At 49.3% G+C, this 23,872-nt stretch overlaps 1 protein-coding gene across 1 annotated transcript in view; it reads left to right on the forward strand.

The window, feature by feature from the left end:
* Slc5a11 (solute carrier family 5 member 11) overlaps window positions 1-23,498 on the forward strand; it is a 34,662-nt gene extending 11,164 nt beyond the window's left edge. Inside the window, exons 3-16 of the mRNA XM_042689771.1 lie at window positions 421-492; window positions 2,162-2,266; window positions 4,696-4,755; window positions 5,524-5,628; window positions 7,472-7,577; window positions 9,463-9,543; window positions 10,853-11,058; window positions 12,101-12,236; window positions 15,952-16,059; window positions 16,548-16,698; window positions 18,832-19,000; window positions 20,311-20,526; window positions 21,582-21,750; window positions 23,193-23,498. Of these exons, the coding sequence (XP_042545705.1) occupies window positions 421-492; window positions 2,162-2,266; window positions 4,696-4,755; window positions 5,524-5,628; window positions 7,472-7,577; window positions 9,463-9,543; window positions 10,853-11,058; window positions 12,101-12,236; window positions 15,952-16,059; window positions 16,548-16,698; window positions 18,832-19,000; window positions 20,311-20,526; window positions 21,582-21,750; window positions 23,193-23,398 (1,890 nt within the window). The 3' untranslated portion in view covers window positions 23,399-23,498. The remainder of the gene's footprint in view (window positions 1-420; window positions 493-2,161; window positions 2,267-4,695; window positions 4,756-5,523; window positions 5,629-7,471; window positions 7,578-9,462; window positions 9,544-10,852; window positions 11,059-12,100; window positions 12,237-15,951; window positions 16,060-16,547; window positions 16,699-18,831; window positions 19,001-20,310; window positions 20,527-21,581; window positions 21,751-23,192) is intronic.
* Window positions 23,499-23,872: the final 374 nt, after the last annotated feature.

A 23,872-nucleotide genomic window follows, 5' to 3' on the forward strand; every position in this document is an offset into this window, starting at 1 on the left:
TTTTTTATTCTTGGTCATGGGGTTTGAACTCAGGGCCCAGGTGCTGTACCTGAGCTTCTTTTGCTCAAGGCTAGTGCTCTACCACTTGAGCCACAGTACCACTTCCAGCCTTTTCTGCATAATTTATTGGAGATAAGAATCTTTCGTGCCTGGGTTGGCTTTGAACTGGGATCCTCAAATCTCAGCCTCCTAAGTAGCTAGGATGACAGGTTTGAGTCACCAGGGCCTGGCTGTCCATGAGATTCTTATCTCCAATTAACCAACGAAAAGCCAGAAGTAGAGCTGTGGCTCTAGTGGTAGAATGCCAGCCTTAAGTGTAAAAGCTCAGGGACAGTGCCTGCTGTTTTCCCAGCTTGCAGTTAGGGACCAGGCCTCTTTGGGTGGCTCTCATTGCTCAAGTTTCTCTGTTCTTTGTTTCAGTCCACAGTGAAGACCAAAAGAGACACTGTGAAAGGCTACTTTTTGGCTGGAGGGGACATGGTGTGGTGGCCGGTAAGTGCTGTGTGGCTCGGAGCGGAGTCTCTCTCTCTCTCCTTGTCTCTCTCGTTCTCTCTCTTCCCAGACTGGCTGGGATGAGCACGGCCCTGACACAGAGCCCTTGTCCCACACTGTTCTTCCACTTTCCCAATTGCTGGGGGGGTGATGGGATGTGGAATATAGAATATCATTGGTCCACCTTGAGCCACGTGATCAACTGAGCCACAGGATGGCAGACTTGTCCTTTTCGTGTTCTACCTAGAGAACTGGCTCCTGTGTAGTTAGAAGCAGAGCTGAGAAGCTGCACACTCATTTGCATTGTGAAGCATTTTTTTATTTTTTTTGTCAGTCGTGGGGCTTGAACTCTGGGCCTGGGCGCTGTCCCTCAGCTCTTCAGCGCTCTACCACTTGAGCTACAGCGCCACTTCCGCTTTTCTGGTAGTTTACTGGAGATAGGAGTCTCACGGTCTCTCCTGCCCGGGCTGGCTTTGAACCTCGATCCTCAGATCTCAGCCTCCTGAGTAGCTAGGATTACAGGCGTGAGCCACCAGCGCCCGGCTAAATTTTTTTTTTTTGGAAGCATTTTTTTAAATGTTAACATCTATATGCCAGTACTGAGGCTTGAACTCAGGGCCTGGATGCTGTCCCTTAACACTGCTCAAACTTAACATTCTACTACTTAAGCTACATCTATCTCCACTCCTGGCTTTTTGGCAGTTTATTAGAGATAATAGTCTCACAGACTTTCCTGCCTGTGCTGGCTTTGACTTTTGATCACATCTCAGCCTCCTGGGAAGCTAGGATTATAGGCATGAGCCACTAATGCTGGCTCATGAAGGATTTTTTTTGTCAATCATGGGGCTTGAACTCAGGGCCTGGGCACTGTCCCTGAGCTTTTGTGCTCAAGACTAGTGATCTACCACTTTCTTGAGTCATAGCTCCATTTCTGGGTTGGGGGTGGTAAATTGGAGATAAGAGTCTTGTGGGGCCTGGGAAGATGGCTCGGTGGTAGAGTGCTTGCCTTGCATGCATGAGGCCCTGGGTTCAATTCCTCAGTACCACATAAGCAGAAAAAGCCAGAAGTGGCACTGTGGCTCAAATGGTAGAGCGCTAACTGAGCTGAAGAGCTGAGGGACAGATCAGAGTTCAGGCCCCACGACTGCCCCACCCCCATAAAAAAGAAAGTCCTGGGCTGGGAAGGTGGCTCAGTGGTAGAGTGCTTGCCTTGCATGCATGAGACCCTGGATTCGATTCTTCAGCACCACATAAGCAAAAAGAAAAAAGCCAGAAGTGGCGTTGTGGCTCAAGTGGTAGAGCGCTAGCCTTGAACTGAAGAGCTGAGGGACAGCACCCAGGCCCAGAGTTCAGGCCCCACGACCAGACTCCCCCCCCCAAAAAAAGAGAGAGAGAGTCCTGTGAACTTTCCTGCCCAGGTTAGCTTTGAACCACGATCCTCAGATCCAGTTTCCTGAGTAGCTAGGATTACAGGTATGAGCCACCATGCCTGGCTTCATGAAGGATTTTCTGTAGCCCCTATGAGCCTTTACCCCAGAAATGTTGCATACAGACAGGGCAGAATAGTTTTGCTTTCTTTCTCTATCCATCTGGATTCCTCTGGAAAGACTTGGGGTGTGGAACTAGGTATACCAGACCTCCGTGATCTGACCCCTCCATCTTCCCACAGGTGGGCGCATCCTTGTTTGCCAGCAATGTTGGAAGCGGACACTTCATTGGTCTGGCAGGCTCAGGAGCTGCTGTGGGCATTTCTGTCACTGCTTATGAGCTTAACGTAAGTATTTTACCCCAGACACAAACATGTCACCTCCATCTGGTGGTATGTGTGTTTTGTGGCCTGTACTGGGGCTTGAACTCATGGCCTTGCATTCTCACTTAGCTATTTTACTCAAGGCTGGTTCTTTTTTTTTTTTGTCCATCGTGGGGCTTGAACTCTGGACCTGGGTGCTGTCTCTGAGCTCTTCAGCTCAAGGCAACCGTTCTACCACTTGAGCCACAGCACCTCTTCTGGTTTTCTGGTGGTTCATTGGAGATAAGAGTCTCATGGACTTTCCTGACTGGGCTGGCTTTGAACTGTGATCCTAAGATCTCAGCCTCCTGAGTAGCTAGGATGAAAGGCATGAGCCACCAGCACCTGGCAGGGCTGGTTCTTTACCTTTTGAGCCATCCCTCTATTTCTGGATATTTTGCTAAAAAACTAGAGTTAAGAATCTCTCAGAAGCCGGGCACCAGTGGCTCACGCCTGTAATCCTAGCTACTCAGGAGACTGAGATCTGAAGATCACAGTTCAAAGCCAGTCTGGTCAGGAAAGTCCGTGAGACTCTTAATTCCAGTAAGCCACTAGAAAACTGGAAGTGGCACTGTGGCTCAAGCGGTAGAGCACTTGCCTTGAGCTGAAGAACGCAGGGACAGTGTCCAAGCCCAGAGTTCAAGCCCCATGACTGACCAAAAAAAAAAAAAAAGAATCAGCCAGGCGCTGGTTTTGTGGTTCACACCTGTCATCTTAGCTACCCAGGCAGCTGAGATCTGAGGATCGTGGTTCAAAGCCAACCTGGACAGGAAAGTCTGTAAGATTTTTCTCTCCAATTAACCACCCTCAAACCTGAAGTGTCACTGTGGCTTGAAGTAGTAGAGTGCTAGCTTTGAGCAAAAAACTCTGGGAGAGGGTCTAGGCCCTGAGTTCAAGCCTCAGGACAGACCTAAAATAAAGGTCTTTCAGGTTTGTCTTTCCTGGGGTGGCTTTCAATGAAGATCCTCATATCCCAGTCTCCTGAGTAGCTAGGATTACAGGTATGAGCCAACCTTTCATAGCCTCTGTCCAAGAGTAGGGGAAGGTCTGTGAATGGCCTACACTTTCAATACATGGAGGCACTTTTTTTTCTTTTTCTTTTTGTTTTCATTTTTGGTGCCAGTCCTGGGGCTTGAACTCAGGGCCTGGGCACTGTCCTTGAGCTTCTGTGCTCAAGGCTAGCACTCTACCACTTGAGCCCCAGCTCCACTTCTGGCTTTTTTGGTAGTTTATTGGAGATAGAGTCTCACAGGGCTAAGAAGGTGGCTTAGTGGTAGAGTGCTTGCCTAGCACGCATGAAGCCCTGGGTTCCATTCCTCAGTACTATATAAACAGAAAAAGCCAGAAGTGGTGCTGTGGCTCAAGTGGTAGAGTGCTAGCTGTGAGCCAAAGCAGCTCAGGAACAGTGCCCAGGCCCTGAGTTTAAGCCCCAGGACTCGGGGAGAAGGGAAGAGTCTTACAGACTTTCACATCGGACTGGCTTTGAGTCATGATCCTCAGATCTCAGCCTCCTGAGGAGCTGGGATTACAGATGCATGCTGCCAGCCCCCAGCCAAGGGCACCTTTTATAAAAGTGAACGTAAGGCTTTTGGTGCTGGTAACAGGACTTGACTCTGGGCTTCACACTGTTGCTCAGCTTTTTCACTTAAGGCTGTCGCTCTACCATTTGAGCCACAGTTCCACTTTTGGCTTTCTGTTAGTTAATTGATTGCAGATAAGAGTCTCATGGACGTTTTCCTGCCGGGGCTGACTTTGAATGAAAATCTTCATTCAGATCTCGGCCTCCCGAGTAGCTGGGATTACAGGCATGCTTCATAGGTATCCGGCATCTGTACACTTGGACAGCTATTGACCATCTACAAGATGAAGTGACTCAGTGAAGACCAGCCTTTCGGCTCCCCTGGGGTGCATGAGGGAAAGGACCTAGCAGGGGCCTGTCTGGAAGGGAATTCCTGTGGGTTATAGTCCTCACCTTCATACGACTCACAGGGATGCTGGGTTGAGACTTAAGTATGTTAGACACTCACGTCAGGGGATCCAAGTATAGACCTGAGCCACAGAGCCTGGGTTCCCATCACCAACATACACATAATGGACACATCCTTGGACCTCTCTGGGCCTCATGTCTACATGAGGCTAGGCACACATAGAAGTCTCTTACTATGTTGCCCAGTGTAGCCTTGAACTCTGAGAGTAAGTGAGCTCAGAGCTTCCCGATTAGTACCGTAGGTATAATCTGCCACACTTACGGTCTCTTCTTCTCACGTTTAAAAACAAAACCAAACCGGAAAGGCCAGGGATAATGAGCCTCGCAGCAAGTAAGGAACTAAAGCCGGTGGACTTCAGGTCAGGTTGTCTCAGGGTGCTACAGGGAAGTCCAAATGGGAGACTCAGTTCTATCTTTTCCCTGGCAGGGCTTATTTTCTGTGCTGATGCTGGCCTGGATATTCCTCCCTATCTACATCGCTGGCCAGGTAAGCCTGAGGACCAGGGTGCTCTGACATGAAGGGCCAGCCCTCTCTTCTGCCCGGGAACATCCAGCAGAGGGCACTGACAGGTCCCAGCTCAGGGGAGGGATGGAGCACAGGTGAGATTCAGGGAACCTCGTTCTGTTGTTTTTTTTTTTTTTTGGATCCGGTCGTGGGGCCTGAACTCTGGGCCTGAGCGCTGTCCCTCAGCTCTTCAGCTCAAAACTAGCGCTCTACCACTTGAGCCACAGCACCACTTCTGGCTTTTTTCTTTTGTGTATGTGGTGCTGAGCAATCGAACCCAGGGCCTTAGGCATGCAAGGCAAGCGCTCTGCCACTGAGCCACCTTCCCAGCCCCGGAACCTCATTCTGAACAGCTTCAGCCAGCTCCCTACCCTAGGGGGAGCTGAGGAAGAGCCAACTTGCAAGACTTTCTTGCGTGTATCTATGCCTGTCCTGGGGCTTGAACTCAGGGCCTGAACTTTACCATTCGAGGCTGGTGCTCTACCACTTAAGCCACATCTCTGCTTCTGTTTTAGCGGTTCATTGGAGATAAGGGTCTCACAGGTTTTTCCCACCTGGGCTGGCTTTGAACCCTGATCCTCAGATCTCAGCCTCCTGAGTAGCTAGGATTTCAGGTGTGAGCCACCAGCGCCCAGCTTTCTCCTCCTTTTTTCCTGAAGCTAATCCAAGTTTGGGGAGGAGGAGGTGGGGGCTGCAGGGGTCACGTGTCCACAGCCCACCTGGGTGACGTCACCTCCCTTCTGCCACTAGGTGACAACGATGCCGGAGTACCTACAGAGACGCTTCGGCGGCTGCCGGATCTCCATCGCCCTGGCTGTACTCTATCTGTTCATCTACATCTTCACCAAGATCTCGGTAAGGCAGGGACCCGGCCCGGCCTTCTGCCTGCAGCATGGGGAGAAGTAACTTACAGAGCTTTGCCCACAAAGCATCTCTTCTTCACCTGCTCTTGGGTGGATTCAGGATGGTTAGAGGAAGATGGAGGGGTCCAGAGAGAAGAGATGCATGGCAGAGACCATTGAAAGGAAGGGGAGGCAGGGGAAGGGCGCTCTGCCCTGCCCCCAGCCAGCTGCTGGGTAGATTGCAAGCTTCTTTCTCAGATCAGGCTGATCTCCAGGAGCGTGGTAAAGGCCAGATACACCATACTCCATTCAGCATGTGCCTGGCGGAGGCCTGGCTGGTGCCACCATGAGGAGTGCGGTGGAGCTTGTCCCCTGTGAGAGGGGGTCCGAAGGAAGTCCACTCTGCAAACACTGCACCACAGACTCAGTGCACAAACACTGCAGGATGCTGGTGGCTCACGCCTGTCATCCTAGTTACTCAGGAGGCTGAGATCTGAGGCTCGTGCTTCGAAGCCAGCCTGGGTGGGAATGTCTAGGAGACTCTTATGTTCAAGTGGAGGTGGGGTTCAAGTGATAGAGTGTCAATCCTGAGAGAAAAAAGCTAAGGGAGAGAGGGTGGCGGAGGGCACACCCATGTGGGGAGGAGAGACGTGACCACGCTGGTAACAGGAGGAGGAATGCAGGAAGAACTGTACAGAAGCTAGATGATCACTGAGGAGGTCATTGCCTTAGCCCAAGGCAAGACTTTCAAACCTCTTTGTCCATAGGACTCCAGTTTGAGACGCCTGATCTAGGATCTAGGATAAGATGGAAGCAGGAAGGACAATATATGGGTCTTCTGTATTTGTCAGAATCTGGGCTAGGGCTTGGTTCTGGAGAGCTGCTAGAAATATTCATACATCTGTCTATCCACCCATCTATCTGTCTCACCATTCCTCCATCCATCCATTCATCCTTCCATCCATCCATCTATACATCCATCCATCCATGTGACCATCCATCCATCTCTCCATCCATCTGTCCATCTGTTTGTACATCTATCCATCCATCATCCATCCTCTGTCTGTCCACCTATCCATCTGTCCATCCATCTGTCCATCTTCCCATCCATCCATCAATCCATCCATTGATCCATCAATCCCATCCACCTGTCCATCCATCCACCCACCCACTATCCATCCATCCATCTGTCATCCATCAACATATCCACTCATCTATCCCTCCATCTATCTTTCCTTCCATCCATCCATCCATCTCTCCATCCACCCATCCATTCATCCATCCATCCATCCATCCATCCATCCATCCATCCATCTACAATCCATCCATCTATCTGTCCATCCATCCATCCATCCACCTGTCCATCTGTCTGTATGTCCATCCATCTGTCCATCCATTCATCCATGCATCCATGCATCCATCCACCCACCCATCCATGCATCCATCTATCCATCTGTCCATATGTCCACCCATCCATCTGTCTATCCATCATCTATCCATTCATCAGTCCATCTATCCATCAGTGCATTTGCCCATCCACATCCATCTACCCATCCATCCATCTATCTGTCCCTCCCTCCATATATCCACCTATCCAGCTGTCCATTCATCTGTCCCTCCCTCTCTCCCACCCTCCCTTCATCCATCAGTCCATCCTTCCATCCATCCATCTGGCTATCTGTCCATCCACTCATGCATCTGTCTACCCATCCACTGATTTATCTGCCCATCCATCCATTCATCCATGGATTCATCCATCTCCATACACCCTTCCATCCATCCACTCACCTACCTACATACCCATCCATCCCATCTATCTACCTACACATCCATCCATCCATTTCATGTCTCCACAGGTGGATATGTATGCAGGCGCCATCTTCATTCAGCAATCTTTGCGCCTGGATCTGTACCTGGCCATAGTGGGGCTATTGGCCGTCACAGCTCTATACACTGTGGCAGGTATGACTGAGCAGGAGGTATCTGGGGCAGGTGGTGAGCAGGGTCTGTGGGCCATTCCACCTTCTCCCGGTTTATCTCCTGATACTCTGGGATGCCAAGACCATGTTTTTACAAAACTCTTTCCATTGTCCCAGATAGCAAGACTTCTCCAAGCTATAGGAAGAAGATTATCTGATAAGAGAGGGTTGTTTGTTTGTCTTTGCTGCACCACAATGGTACCATGTTTTTTTCTCATGGATGTATTCCAGAACTACTTACTGAGGATCTGCTTAGTGCAGGAGCATGTGCATTCACATGATGCAAACCTGATGCAAACCGGGAAAATTATTGTGATTCTGGAGCCTGCGATTTGGTAGCTTTGGATTATAACCTAGAAGAGTGTCTAGCACATAGTAGGGACTCAACAAGTAACAGATATTTTTAAATATCTAGACTTTCATGCTCCAGTTTCTGAGTTCTCGGTATAATTCTTTGCACAAATGTATCTGTTTATATATATGCACACGTACATCTGTACAACTGTGTGATATATATCACACTACATATATAATTAGGTTATATATATAATACTGTGATATTAGGTGATAGTCTATAGTGTGCAACACATATCACATTAATTTATATATACATTAGGTTACATTACATATAGATAACCTAACAGAGTTTTCAGTTACTCAGTTAAAGGCTCTCAACAGTGATGTCTCAAACAAATGTAGATGATACATTAGTGTAAGGGAAGGGAATTCCAGGCAGAGGAAAGGACCACTGAAAAGTCTGAGGGATGAGAAGTTTGTTTTACTTTTCTAAAGAATCGTAAGGGGGGGCGGTGCTTGCTTGCCAGTGTTGTACCCTTCTGTGCAGAAATAAATTTTGCCTTGCCAAGACAAACCCCCCCCCAAAAGAAGAAAACTCCCCAAAACAAGTGGTGGAAGTTGCTGATGCCCAGTGAACAAATCATTTTGCAGATCATGCCCTCAACTCCAGGGGGTGCCATTGGCACAAACCAAAGTTAAGAATGGTTCCCTTTGCTTGGTGCTGGACAGTACTGCAGTCCTGTGGCCCGAGAAAGATTGGAAAAAGAGAGGGGGCTAGAGAAATAAAAAGAACATGGTGTTTGTTCCACATACCCTGGAATGCCAGGGAACACAAGCAAAGGCTCTTTACTGTGCAAAGACCTGTGGCTGAGTTCGGGAACTAGCAGAAACCGTGGGTCCAGAGAATGTGGAGGAGGAAGGCTAGTTGGGCCAGCCAATGTGTCTTGGCCATCTGTTTCCCCCAGTAGACTGGAGATCCTTTGAGGGCAGGAGTTGGAAATGGAGATGTGTTTCCAGTGGTAGAGTGCCAGCCTTGAATTAAAAAAGCTAAGAAGGGTCAGTGCCCAGGCCCCAAATTTACACATCAGCACTAGCAACACACATAAAATAAAAAAGCAAAACAAAACTGCTATCTTCAGGGCACCATAGGATTGAAAGTAGTGAGGGGTGAGGTGGGGGGAGGGGAGCGAGGGGGGGAAGAGAGAGAGAGAGAGAGAGAGAGAGAGAGAGAGAGAGAGAGAGAGAGAGAGAGAGAGAGAGAGAGAGAGAGAGACAAAGCTGCAGCGCCCCCTGGAGGGATAGGCTTGGAACTGCATGTGAGAAGTTGAATGTTTTTTTATTCAGCCACACAAGTCACAGGGTCCACCCAGCCCATGTGGTAGAGGAAGCAACATCACCTCCACCTGAAAGGTAACAGCAAAGTAAAGTTGCAAAGCGTCCCTTCACACAGGGAAGAGCTCCTGTGGCCATCTTGGCCAGCAATCAACCCTAAGAAATCTCCACTCAGGTTTTCCCTGCAGCCCAGGTGAATACCTGAGTCTCAGAGCTTCTCCCTCCCCGCTTTCCTCCAGGTGGGCTGGCGGCGGTGATCTACACGGATGCTTTGCAGACCGGGATCATGCTCATAGGCTCGCTCATCTTGATGGGCTACAGTAAGTAAAGCCACAGGCACTGGCGACCACCTATCTATGATGAGCAAACTTAAGGATACTGCTTGGGGATTCCTTTTGGGTGTATTGCTTAAGGCAGGGTTATTCTGTATTCAACTTTTCTGAAGGATGTCACCTAGTCTTTTTTTTTTTTTTTTGTCAGTCATGGGGCTGGAACTCTGGGTCTGGGTACTGTCCTTCAGCTCTTTGGTTCAAGGTGAGTGCTCTACTACTTGAGCCACAGTGCCACTTCTGGTTTTCTGGTGGTTAATTGGAGATAAGAGTCTCATGGGCTTTCCTGCCCAGGCTGGCTTTGAACTGTGATCCTTAGATCTCAGCCTCCTGAGTAGCTAGGATTACAGGGTGAGCTGCTGGTGCTTGGCTTTTTTTTCTTTTTTTAAATGAATGGATCTACTGATAAGCAAAAATATAACCGTAGTTCCCCTATTACCACAAAATAAAATCTTCAAGTTGATCAAACTTTTTTTTTTTTGTATGTGCAGGACTAGGGTTTGAACTCAGAGCCTGAGCAATGTCCCTTAGGTCTTTCTTTCTTTCTTTCCTTCCTTCCTTCCTTCCTTCCTTTCTTTCTTTCTTTTTTTTGGGTCCGGTCAAGGGGCTTGAACTCTGTGTCTGGGCACTGTCCTCAGCTCTTCACTCAAGGCTAGCGCACTACCACTTGAGCCACAGCACCACTTCCAACTTTTTTCTTTTTGCTTATGTGGTGCTGAGGAATCGAACCCAGGGCCTCATGCATGCAAGGCAAGCCACCTTCCCAGCCCTGCTCTTTTTTTTTTTTTGTCCATCATGGGCCTTGAACCCAGAGCCTAGGCACTGTCCCTGAGCTCTTTTTGCCCAAGGCTAACACTCTACCACTTTGAGCCACACCACCACTTCCAGTTTTTGAGTGGTTAATTGGAGATAAGAGTCTCATAGTGGGTCAGGGGCGGGATTGGGGGAAGCTGGGAATGTGGCTTAGTGGGTAGAGTGCTTGCCTAGCATACATAAAACCCTGGGTTTGATTCCTCAATAGCACATAAACAGAAAAAGCTGGAAGTGGCACTGTGGTTCAAGTGGTAGAGTGCTAGCCTTGAGCAAAATGGAGCTCAGAGACAGTGCCCAGGCTCAAGCCTCAGGACCAGCCCCCACCTCCGCCCCCCAAAAAAGAATCCTCTAGGGACCAATATCTGTTAGCAGCTTAGCTCCACACAGGACCTCATCCATCTCCACCCAGCCTCCCCCCCACCCCCTTGCTTGTTGAGAGCCGCTCTGAGTTCCTAACAAAGGATTCAGGGCTCCCTCTGCATTCTAGGCTTTGCAGCGGTCGGCGGTCTAGAAGGCCTGAATGAGAAATATTTCTTGGCTTTGGCTAGCAACCGCAGCGCAAATAGCAGCTGTGGGCTACCCCGAGAAGACGCCTTCCATATCTTCCGGGACCCAGTGACGTCTGATCTGCCGTGGCCTGGGATTCTCTTTGGAATGTCCATCCCCTCTCTCTGGTACTGGTGCACGGATCAGGTACAGGGCAGCTGGCTGAGGGATGCCCAGGAGACCTCTCCCATGCTATCCACGTTTCCCGTCTGTTTGACTGACAGCTCTCTGTCATGGCATCCAATCTCTAAGGCGCATCCCTTCTATTTTGTTGATCTACTTGATCTGCTTCTCCTAATTTCATCCACCAATGGCAATAATTACTATTGCCTCCTTGCTGGATACCTCCGAATCAATCACTGCCAGTTAGTTCCATTTTTACAGATGGTAAAGTCGATACCTGGATTTAAGGAACCAGTGAGGGCACAAAGAGCTCTGTTGGTCTGCATGTTTTGTATGTTTGTGTTGCTAGTCCTAGGGGCTTGAACTCAGGGCTTGGGCATATCTCTGTGTTTCTTTTGCTCAGGGCTAGCGCTCTACCAATTCAGCCAAAGGACCACTTCCAGTGGTCAGCTGATTAATTGGAGATGAGAGTCTCATGGACTTTCTGGCCCAGGCTGACTTTGAACTGCGATCCTTAGATCTCAGCTTTCGGAGTAGCTCAGATTACAGAAGCAAGCCACTGGCGCCTGGCTTCTCCAAGAAATAAGAGTCACTGAATGCTTTGACTGGACTTCTTTTCCTTGTCTGACCATGGTACCACTCAGATGGTGGGTAATTCCAACTGGCTAAGTCTAGCCTTGGATTAAGAAGAAGGAAGGAGACAGAGTTGCAGCTGCCCATTTAGACTACAGGGACTGAGAATTGAAAAGAGATGCTTCAGGAAGGTGCTGGTGGCTCATGCCTGTAATCCTAGCTACTTAGGAGTCTGAGATCCAAGGATTGTGATTCTAAGAAAAGTCCATGAGACTCTTATCTCCAATTAACCAGCAAGAGAGAGAGGTGGGGGGAGGGAGAGAGGGAGGGAGAAGAGCTGTGGCTCAAGGGCCTGAGTTCAAGCCCTAGTAATGACACAAGAAATTTGAACAGAAAAAAAAAAATTCTCAGAGTAACCAGGCAAACCAAGAGCCAACCACAGCGACCCAGATGCCAAGCCCAGCCGCATCCCAGCCCCCTTGCCATGTTTCAGGTGATCGTCCAGAGGTCTCTGGCTGCCAAGAACCTGTCTCACGCTAAAGGAGGCTCTCTGATGGCCGCATACCTCAAGATCCTTCCCCTTTTCATCATGGTGTTCCCGGGCATGATTAGCCGGGTCCTCTTTCCAGGTGAGCAGGTCGGTGCAAGCCTCAGACTCTGTGAAGGGTTCTGGACATATCTCTGCCTACCCAGAGGACAGGATACCAGGGTCTTACCACCTTCAGGATGGGCAGAGAGGTCTCCTCCATCTGGACATCTACAGGCTCCAAGGCTGTTCCCCAACACAGTTCCATGCACAAGCCAAGCTTAGGCGATGCTAACTGGGGGTGTGTTCTTAATTATATCATGTCCCATACCACAACCTATGGGAACCACAAAATAGTTTCACTGGGACCCCCATGGCACAAAAATGTACTCTTTCATTCCTCCGTGTTTGAGCTCAGTGGTTTGATAACTTGGGCCCAATGGAAATGCAACTCCCAGCCCTTCCCCCCATCCCCTCCAGGCCTGAGTCCTGTCCCTGAGCCTCTTGGTGCTCAAGGCTAGTGCTCTACCACTTGAGACATAGCATCACTTCTGGTTTTCTTATGGTTAATTGGAGCTAAGAGTCTCATGGACTTTCCTGCCTGGGCTGGCTTCAAACCATGATCCTCAGATCTCAGCCTCCTAACTAGGATTATAAGTGTGAGCCACCAATGCCCCCCTCCTGTTTTTTTTTTTTGGTTGGTCATGGGGCTTGAACTCCTGACTTGAGCACTCTCCCTCAGCTCTTCAGCTCAAGGTGAGAGTTCTACCACTTGAGCCACAGCACCACTTCCAGTTTTCTGGTGGTTTATTGGAGATAAGAATGTCACAGACTTTCCTGTCTGGGCTGGCTTTGAACCATGATCCTCAGATCTCAGCCTGCTTAATAGCTAGGATTACAGGCATGAGCCACCAGTGCCTGGCCCCCCTCCTTTTGAAAGCAAACACTAGGGTATATCAACTCTTCTAGTACCTTTGCTTTTAGGGTGTGTGTGTGTGTGTGTGTGTGTGTGAGAGAGAGAGAGAGAGAGAGAGAGAGAGAGAGAGAGAGAGAGATACTGGTACCCTGGAGTTGGGGGGGTGGGAGGAGGGAAAGGAACTGGGGATGCTGTCCTTGGTGCTGAACTCAGGAAGCCGACCTCTGCCGGTCAGATGCTGGCCCCCTGGCTCTGCCTCCAGGGAAGAGGGCGGACAGCTAGGAGAAACCACAAGTATGTGAGGATCGCTGGTCTAAGTCTCACTCTGCTAACTTACCAGCTGTGAGGCCTGCCCACCATCATGTCATCTCCCACTGCTGTCATTTCCTCACTGGTAAAAAGGTGGTAATAAGGGGCTGGGAATGTGGCTCAGTGGTAAAGTGTTTGCCTTGCATGCATGAGGCCCTGGGTTCAATTCCTCAGCACCACATAAGCAAAAAGAAAAAAAGCCAGAAGTGGTGCTGTGGCTCAAGTGGTAGAGCAATAGCCTTGAACTGAAGAGCTGAAGGACAGTGCCCAGGCCCAGAGTTCAGGCCCATGACAGACAAAAAAAAAAAAAAGAGGTGGTAATACTTTACATAATACAAAGCAATACTTTTCTTTTTTCCTTTTTCTTTTTGCTGGTCCTGAGGCATGAACTCAGAGCCTGGATGCTGTCCCTGAGCCTTTTTGTGCTCAAGGCTGGCACTCCACGACTTGAGCCACAGTGCCACTTCCAGCTTTTTCTGAGTAGTTTATTGGACATAAGAGTCTCATGAATTTTCCTGCCTAGGCTGGCTGGCTTCAAACGTCGAACCTCAGATCTTAGCCTCCTAAGTAGCTAGGATTACAGGCGTGAGCCACTGTACCAGCCATTTATTTATTTATTTGTCTGTTTGTAATTTTGCCAGTCCTGGGGCTTGAACTCAGGGCCTGGGCACTGTCCCTGAGCTTTTTTTGCTTGAGGCTAGCACTTGACCACTTGAGCCACAGTGCTACTTCTGGTTTTCTGGTAGTGAATTAGAGATAAGAGTCTCATGGACTTTCTTCTTTCCTGCCTAGGCTGGCTTTGAACTGCAATCCTCAGATCTTGGCCTTTTGAGTAGGTAGGATTACAGATGTAAGACACTGGAGCCCGGCTTCCCACTGTTTTTGTTGTTATTGTTTGTTAGTTTTCATTTTTGACAATCCTGGAAATTGAATACAAGGCCTTGCATTTGCTAGGCGGGCACTCTACCACTTGTACCACACCTCCAGCCCCTTTTAACATTGGATATTTTGGAGGTAGGGTTGAGCTTTATGCCTGTGCAGCCTGGGCTGCAATTTTACTTGTGTTTCTTGGGTAGCTCAGTATCAGAAATGTGCCACTACGCTTGGTCACTGGTCTTGGGAACGTCTTTTTGCCTGGCTTGGCCTTTTCCCACAATCCCCTCCCGTCCTGTCCTCGGTCTCCCAAGTAGATAGGATACCAGGCTTGAGCTACTGAGTCAGCTCACACTGGTTCTTTTTGAGGTAAGATTTCACTTCCTGCATGCCCAGATGATTGGTATCCTCTACCGCATCTAGCTTCTTCCCATTGAGATGGAGTTCCGTGGACTTTTCTCTTCGGGCTGGTCTGGAACCACAATCCTCCCAACTTCAGCCTCCTGTGTAGTTAGGGAGATGACAAGTTCATGCCACTGTGTCTGGCTGTTGGTTCAGAAGGGGCCTCAGGTCTCTGCTTGGGCTGGCCTCAGACCACAGTCCTTCCATTGTCTGTCTTCTTTGTAGCCCGATGGCAGAGTAAGCCATTGGTGCCTGGCTTAAAGCAGGTTCTTTATATATGGCAAGTGATAGATGCTGTCATTTGGATGAGTGTTCCCAGGGTCTGTATGTAAGGTTGTGATCCTCAAGATGATGATATCACTTATAATCCTAGCCATTCAAAGAGGCTGAGATCTGAAGATCATGGTTTGAAGCCAGCCTGGGCAGGAAAAGTCCCAGAGACTTTTATCTCCAATTAAGCACAAAAAGCCACAAGTGGAGCTGTGGCTCAAGCGGTAGAGCACTAGCCTTGAGTACAAAAGCTCAAGGCCCCAAGTTCAAGCCCCAGGACTTGAACATGCACACGCGTACACACACACACACACACACACACACACACACTGAGGCATCACGGGAGGTCTTTAGGTCATTGGGATGGGCCTCTCCAAGTCATCAGATCTGTTCTGTCCTCCTCTCCCCGCCTGCTGTCCTGCCTCCTCTCTTCTCCTTTCTGTATCTGTATCTGTGTGTGTGTGTCTCTATTGTCTGTCTGTCTCTCTAGTCCATGCTCAGATCATGCTGCGCTGCTCCCACAGTAACCCAGGCTTTCGTCCCCTCACCCCCACTCCCAGGACTTCCAGAGCTATGAGCTTTGGCCTAGACCTATTTACTCTATTAGTAGTCTCTGCTGGGAAGGTGGCTCAGTGGTAGAGTGCTTGCTTCGCATGCATGAGGCCCTGGCTTGATTCCTCAGCACCACATAAACAGAAAAAGCCGGAAGTGGCACTGTGGCTCAAGTGGTAGAGCGCTCATCTTGAACTGAAGAGCTCAGGGACAGTGCTCAGGCCCAGAGTTCAAGCCCTACAACTGACAAATAAAAAATAAAAATAAAAATCTGTTAGTAGCCTCTACCCAGTGTTTTGCCACAGTGCCACACACTGACAGACACATTTCACATCCATTCACAATTTGTATTTTATACATGCCCAGTCTGCTCTCTGGGTACCTGGGTTCGTGGGGCTGTAAGGTCCCATGCAGTAGACCTGTGTCCTGGGTGGGAAATGTGGTGGCCAGGTCTGGGTTCTGAGCCGGCTTCATCCCGAGTCTGTCTCCTCTGCAGATGAAGTGGCGTGTGCACATCCGGACATCTGCCAGAGGGTCTGTAGCAATCCGTCGGGCTGCTCTGACATTGCGTACCCAAAGCTGGTGCTGGAACTCCTGCCCACAGGTAACATCCTCACACCCCACACCGAGTCCCCTGGGGTCCCCAGACAGGAGGACCTGGGATAACCTCTGATCTGAGATGAAGATATGATGGGAGGGTCAGCTACTCAGGAGGCTGAGCTCTGAGGATCGAGATTGGAAGCCAACCCAGGCAGAAAAGTCCGTAAGACTGTAATTTGCAATTACCCCCACCAAAAAGCTGGAAGTGGATGTGTGATTCAAGTGGTAGAACACTAGTTTTGAGCAGAAAAGGCCAAAGAGTACCCAGGCTCTGAGTTCAAGCCCTAGGACCAGTGAGCACGCGTGCGCGCACAGACACACACACACACACACACACACACACACACACACAGAGGTCAGGTCCGGGCTTGTGCCCCATCATCCCCTCCATCTCTTCAGAGCTGGCTTTGGGTCTGGGCACCAGGACCCTGAGCGAAGGCAGAAGCTGTCCACAGAAAGCCCGAGGCCCATAGACCTCCCTTCTGCCCCCAGGACTCCGCGGGCTCATGATGGCTGTGATGGTGGCCGCTCTCATGTCCTCCCTCACCTCCATCTTTAACAGTGCCAGTACCATCTTCACCATGGACATCTGGACCCACATCCGGTCTCGGGCATCTGAGAAGGAGCTGATGATTGTGGGCAGGTAAGGACTTCCGGGCCGGGCAATGATGTCCAAGGGAGGTGAGAATTGAGTCCCCATGCAGGCCAAGTCCAGCTGGTAGCCCATCCAGACTGGCTCAGCTATCTCTGATGAAAGAGATGAAGAGCATCAGGACTCCATGGATTAGGAGGTCATTCATTTATTCAAGGACCTTTTTTTTTTTTCACTCGTGGGGCTTGAACTCAGGGCCTGGGCTCTGTCCCTGAGCTCTTTTGTCCAAAGCTAGTGCTCTACTACGTTGAGCCTCAGCTCTACTTCTGGAGGTCTAATGACCTCGGGCTTTCTGTGGACAGCTTTCTGGCAGTTAACTGGAGATGAGTCTTACAGACTTTTCCTGCCTGGGGCTGGCTTTGAACCCATGATCCTCAGATCTCAGCCTCCTGAGTAGTTAGGATTATAAGCATGACTTACCAGTGTCCAGCTCAAGAGATGTTTGATGAACATCTATTGTGCACCAAGTATTAGGATTGAGTAGTGAGAAGATGTAGCTGTTACCATCCTGTAGCAGGAGGAGGAAGAGGAGGAGGAAGAAGAGTCAACAGAAAATTATGGCTCTAACGAGGGCCTGGGCACTGTCCCTGAGCTTCTTTTTTATTTTTTTTTGGCGGGAGTCAGTCAGACTGACTCTGGGCCTGGGTTCTGTTGCTGACCTCTTCAGCTCAAGGCTACTGCTATACAACTTGAGCCACAGCACCAAATCCCCTGAGCTTCTTTTGCTCAAGGCTAGCACTCTACCACTTGAGCCACAGCTCCACTTCTGGCTTTTTCTGTTTATTTGGTACCAGGGCTTCATGCATGTTAGGCAAGCACTCTACCACTAAACCACATTCCCAGACCTATAATGAGTGTTTTCTTGGGGAGTCAGGAGACCTAGAGATTCAGAAGGGGTCCCAACATAGACTTGGAACTGAGGGAGCTCATCTGGCTTAGAAGAAAGGTTTTTACACCAAGGCTTCTGAGATCTGGAAGCGTAGTGGGAGGAGCCAAAATGAGCAGCATGTGCATTTTATGGAAGCATATGCAAATGAGCACCTTAGGTCTCTGTCACTCAAGAAGAGGCACCTAGGCAGCATCTCAGCCTTAGATCAAGAACAATTTTTTTAGGCAGGCACCGGTGGCTCATGCCAACTCAGGAGGTTGAGAGCTCAGAATCAAAGTTCAAGGCTAGCCCAAGCAGGTAGGTCTGTGAGACTCCAACTAACCAGCAGAAAGCTGGAAATGGAGCTGTGGCTCAAGTGGTAGACCACCAGCTTTGAGTGAAAAAGCTCAGGGATAGTGTCCAGGCCCTGAGTTCAAGCCCCAGTACCTCATTTAAATTTTATTTTTCTTGCTATGTTTTGGTTCTGGTGTTGAATTTAGGACCTTGTATTTAATAGGCAGGTTTTCTCCCACTGAAGTCACTTTGTGTGTGTGTGTGTGTGTGTGTGTGTGTGTGTGTGTGTGTGTGTGTGTGTGTGTGTTATTTTTCAGAAAAGGTCTTGTGCTTTTGGCCTGGCACCGGCCTGGATCCTCACCCCAAGTTCTTCCTACCTAGGCCTCCTGAGTAGCTGGGATTACAACCAAGCAAAGCAACACAGCCAATCAGATTTGGGGGGTGGGGTTATGGGGGTAGGCCTGGTTGGATTCAAACAGTGATCCTTCTATTTCTACCTCCTAATAGTTGCCTCTAGCTCTTAAGGGAGCTTTTTTTGGTGGATGCTTCCACTCGCTGTGTATGTGTGCTGCTATTGGGGCTTGAATTCAGGGCCTGGGTGCTATCCCTGAGCTTTTGTGCTCTACCACTTCAGTCAAGCTCCACTTCTGGCTTTTTTGGTAGTTAATTGCAGATAAGAGTCTCACCGTCTTTCCTGCCTAAGCGGAATTCTGAGACCTTCAGAGCTCAGCCTTTTAAATTACAGGATTACAGGCATGGGCTACCAGCACCTGGCTCTAACTCTAGCTTCTCGTGATGATTGCGAAACTGTGTAAATTTTGTGAACATTGATGGATATTATACTTCTTAGGGATGGATTTTGTGGTATGTAATGAATAACTCAGTGAAGCTGTGTGAAGAGGAAGAGAAGTAAATCCTCAAGGAAGTCAGAGCTATTTGGATTCTCTCTCCATCCTGCACAGGGTGTTTGTGTTTGTGTTGGTGCTGGTCTCTATCCTCTGGATCCCTGTGGTCCAGGCCAGCCAAGGAGGCCAACTGTTCATCTACATCCAGTCCATCAGCTCCTACCTGCAACCACCTGTGGCTGTGGTCTTCATCATGGGATGCTTCTGGAAGCGGACCAATGAAAAGGTAGCCTTGTAAACAAGAACCAATCACTGCCCTGGAGGGCTGAGTGGGGAGGGCTATGGAAAGGGATCTGCAGGTGGGCGGGACACAGGGAGGGGCCTTGGAACAAAATGCTGTGGAGGTTCTCAAAGGTACCTTGATGCACTTTCAGGTTTTGTAGTCTTTTTTTTTTTTTTTGGTGCCAGGAGTAGGGCTTGAACTCAGAGGTCTCAAGCTCTCATTTTTCACTCAATGCTGGCACTCTACCACTTGTGCTTCACCTTCATTTCTGGCTTTTTGCTGGTCTCATGGACTTTCTTACCTGGGCTGGTTTCAAACTTGGATCCTCAGATCTCAGCCTTCTGTTTTTTTGTTTGTTTGTTTGTTTTTTGGGTCCAGTCGTGGGGCCTGGACTCTGGGCCTGGGTGCTGTCCCTCAGCTCTTCAACTCAAGGCTAGTGCTCTACCACTTGAGCCACAGCACCACTTCCGGCTTTTTTTTTTCTTTCTGCTTATGTGGTGCTGAGGGATCGAACCCAGGGCCTCAAGCATGCAAGTCAAGAGCTCTACCACTGAGCTACCTTCCCAGTCCTTCTGTTTTGTTTTTGTTTGTTGTTTTTTAGTTTGTTTTAGTCAAACATGGGGCTTGAATTCTGGGCCTGGGCACTGTCCCTCAGCTCTTCAGCTCAAGGCTAGCGCTCTACCACTTGAGCCACAGCGCCACTTCCGGTTTTCTGGTGGTTTATTGGAGATAAGAGTCTCAAGGACTTTCCTGCCCGGGCTGGCTTTGAACCACAATCCTCGGATCTCAACCTCGTGAATAGCTAGGATTACAGGTGTGAGCCATTGGTGCCCGGCCAGATCTCAGCCTTCTGAGTAGCTAAGATTACAAGCATGAGGCAGCAGTGGCTGACAACAGAAAGTCAGGGTGCATGGTACTTAAAAATTGACATGCTGAAGGTTAACCTCTTTGCACAACTATTTAAATAAAAATATAATAATTATTGCCAGGTGCCAGTGGCTCAGGCCTGTAATCCTAGCTACTCAGGAGGCTGAGATCTGAGGATCACGGTTCAAAGCCAGCCCAAGCAGGAAAGTCTGTGAGACTCTTCTCTCCAATAAACCACTAGAAAACCAGAAGTGGCGCTGTGATTCCAATGGTAGAGCACTCGCCTTGAGCTGAAGAGCGCAAAGACAGCGCCCAAGCCCAGAGTTGAAGCCCCACGACTGACCCCCCCCCCCCAAAAAAAAAGACAAGCTCTTAAGATGACTCCTGGAGGTTTCTGGAGTCTCATGTCCTTGCTGTCTCTAAGGTGGCTTCCCCCTGGCTTCCAGGGTGCTTTCTTTGGCCTGATCCTGGGCCTGCTTCTAGGGCTGGTCCGGCTGGTCCTGGACTTTATCTACGTGCAGCCTCGGTGTGACCAGCCAGATGAGCGCCCAGCTGTGGTGAAGAATGTCCACTACCTCTACTTCTCCATGATCCTCTCATCCACCACCCTGATCACCGTGTGTGCCGTGAGCTGGCTCACTGACCCGCCCTCCAAGGAGATGGTACAGATTCATCTGCTTAGACTGTTTTTTTTTTTGGGGGGGGTGGCAGGGTGCTGTCTCTCAGCTCTTCAGCTCAAGGTGAGCACTCTACAACTTGAGCCACAGCACCACTTCTGGTTTTCTGGTGGTTAATTGGAGATAAGTCTCATGGACTCTCCTGCCCAGGCTAGCTTGGAACCGGGATCATCAGATCTCAGCCTCCTTGGTAGCTAGGATGACAGGTGTGAGCCACTGGCACCCAGCTTGCTGAGACTGGTTTAAACAGAAAGAACTGAGCTTTCTAAAGGCTGTAAAGCCCCAAGTGGGGCTTTAGGGATGGGCTGATTCAGAATTGAGAAGAGGTCATCACACTCCAGCTTGTAGGTCTGCTTTGAACCTCAGGCCCCTGTGTGGAGCCAAAAGCCTTCTAGGAATAGAGGTCAGTCTATTTTCTTTATTGCCATCAACTAAAAACACAAGGATTTTTGTTTCGTTTTTCTTTGGTCAGTCGTGGGGCTTGAACTCAGGGCTTGAATGCTGTCCATGAGCTCATCTTTGCTCAAGGCTAGCACTCTACCACTTTGAGCCACAGCACCACTTCCTATTTTCTGGTGGTTTATTGGAGATAAGAGTCTCATGAATTTTCCTGTTTGTGCTGGGTTTAGAACCACGATCCTCAGATCTCAGCCTCCCAAGTGGCTAGGGTAACATCAGTGAGCCACCATCACCCGGCTAAACACAAACATTTTCTAGCATTTCCAGCTAAGTTTAGGGTTCTTATTGCTGGAAGCAGCTTAAGACCCCTGCGCGTCCAATGACCCTACTTCTGTCCTTGGCTAGTTGATCCCTGCATCCCATTTACCCTAGGAGGTCCCAGCATAAGAATGAGGGCTGACAGAGAAAGGAGGGGGTGGCTTAGAAAGATTGAGAGAGGGTAAGCCAGAAGGGAGGAGTAGACGAGCAGCCTGGGGTGAGGGTTGAGCTGATGGCTGGGCAGGAACTTGCCAGCGGGGGATACCGGAGGCAGGCTCCCTTCCCCTCACACCTGTACCTCACGGTTGGTCTCTGCTTCTCAGGTCAGTCGCTTGACCTGGTTTACACGTCATGATCCAGTAGTCCAGAAGGACCAGGTGCAGCCAGCAACCATCCTGCCTCTGACCCTGACTCAGAACGGAGCCCCAGAGGCCACCAGCACCAGCATCCAATTGGAAATGGCTCAAGACAATAAGTCTAAAGCCCACAGTGGTGAGTTGCCTCCGGCCTTGGTAGGAGCATCAAGGGCTCATGTTTAAGAGGACTTTTTTTTTTTTTAAGTAGGTTGTGGGGCTTGAACTCTGGGCCTAGGCGCTGTCCCTGCACTCTTCAGCTCAAGGCTAGCGCTCTACCACTTGAGCCACTGTGCCACTTCTGGTTTTCTGTTGGTTCATTGGAGATAAGAGTCTCATGGACTTTCCTGCCCTGGCTGGCCTTCAACCCTGATCCTCAGATCTCAGCCTCCTGCGTAGCTAGGATTACAAGCGTGAGCACTGATACCTGGCAGGATTTTTTTTTTTTTCTATCTGATCACAAGCCACAAAAGGGAACTGACTTGGGATGTTAGCCACCTCTGGTTTCCTGTCTGGGCCTTTCCCACTTTGCAGACACTAGGTTTTGTTGGGTGGTTTTGTAGTACTGGGGCTTGAACTCAGGACCTGGTTGCTCTCCGTTAGCTTTTCTACTTAAGGCTGGCACTCTATGACTTGAGCCACACCTCCACTGCCAGCTTTTTGTTGTTAAATGGAGATCAGAGATTCACAGACTGTCCTTTCTGGGCTGGTTTTGAACTGAAATCCTCTGCTATGTTTATGTAGAGGAGGTAGAAGTCGAGTTAATCTGAGCCTGGAGGTCTCCATTGGAAGATGGAGAACTTCTGAAAATGCCAGCCTTCCTAGAATCAGAGGAGACTGGGACCAGGATTCATGTGGATACCAACACCCATGGATATTTGAGTTCCCAGAGGCATCATGTTATTATATAACCCAGGTACACCCTCCAGTGTACTTTAAGTCAGCTCTAGATTATTGACACTATATTGTTTAGGAAATAGGGACAAGAAAAATTCTCTGCATGTTCAGTGCAGGCCTAGTCTTTTCCCGAATATTTCCTTCCTTCCTTCCTTCCTTCCTTCCTTCCTTCCTTCCTTCCTCCCTTCCTTCCTTCCTTCCTTCCTCCCTCCCTCCTTCCCTTCCTTCCTTTCTTCCCTCTCTTTCTCTTCCTCTCTCTCTCACACTCTTTTTCACGCTGGTACTGGGAATTGAACTCAGCCAGAATGCAGATCCTTAAGCCTTTTTATTCAAGGCTGGTGCTCTACCACTTGAGTCACACGTCTACTTCTGGCTTTTTTTTTCTGAGTTAATTGGAGATAAGAGTCTCATGGACTTTCCTGCCTGGGCTAGCCTCAAACTGTGATCCTCAAATCTCAGCCTCCTGAGTGCCAAGATTTACAGGCATGAGCCACCAGCGCCTGGGATCCTCTGAGTGTTTTCAATTCTGGTTTGCTTGCATCTACGGATCCAGAGAGCGGATCCTACCTGCTGGAAGAGGTCCTTGAAGTACTTACCCTGGAGCATGGGCACATCTGGTTCTTGCTCTGTCACTGGGAGATACAAGCTCCTCTCTCTGACCTTTCCTCTTTGGTTTATCCTCAGGTGATGTCATCCATAAGCGGTCCAAAGTGGTGAAGGCCATCTTATGGCTGTGTGGCATGGAGGACAAAGGCCGGGAGGAGGCCCCAAGCAAAGCAGAAGCCGTCATCGTTTCCTTGGAGGAGAACCCCATTGTGAAAACCCTTCTGGACATCAACTGCATCCTCTGCCTCAGCTGTGCCATTTTCCTCTGGGGTTACTTTGCTTAATGCAAGGTGACGCCGGCAGCTCCAGCTCTTGCTCTGTTCTCAAGGCCCTGTCATTTTCTAGTGAAATAATAATAATAAAAAGCTTTTTGTTTGTTTACTATGAGGGTCTCAAGTGTGTTGGATGGGGTCATTTTTCAACATGAGAGTTTGCTCTTTTTTTTTTTTTTTCTTTTCTCAAAGCAATCAGCTGACCACCGAAGGCATCTCACTGAGATACTTAGCTCTGGTTTCTTGGAAACAAAGCCACGTATAAATGTCTAGGAGACAGTCACGCCATGAGACAATCAGGGCTGGGTACAGTGGCTCAAGTTTGTAATCCTGGCTACCTGGGAGGCAGACACTGAAGGATCACAATTAGAGGTCGGCTCAGGAATTTAAAACAATTGTTTGATTCCATCTCAACCTACGTTTGGTTGAGGTAGGGCACACCTGTCAGCCTAGCTCCTGGGGGAAGTACAGGGGCTGGGTGCAGCA

This window comes from Dipodomys spectabilis, unplaced genomic scaffold, assembly GCF_019054845.1.
Source record: "Dipodomys spectabilis isolate Male_0828 unplaced genomic scaffold, ASM1905484v1 ptg000127l, whole genome shotgun sequence".
NCBI classification, from domain to species: Eukaryota; Metazoa; Chordata; class Mammalia; order Rodentia; family Heteromyidae; genus Dipodomys; species Dipodomys spectabilis.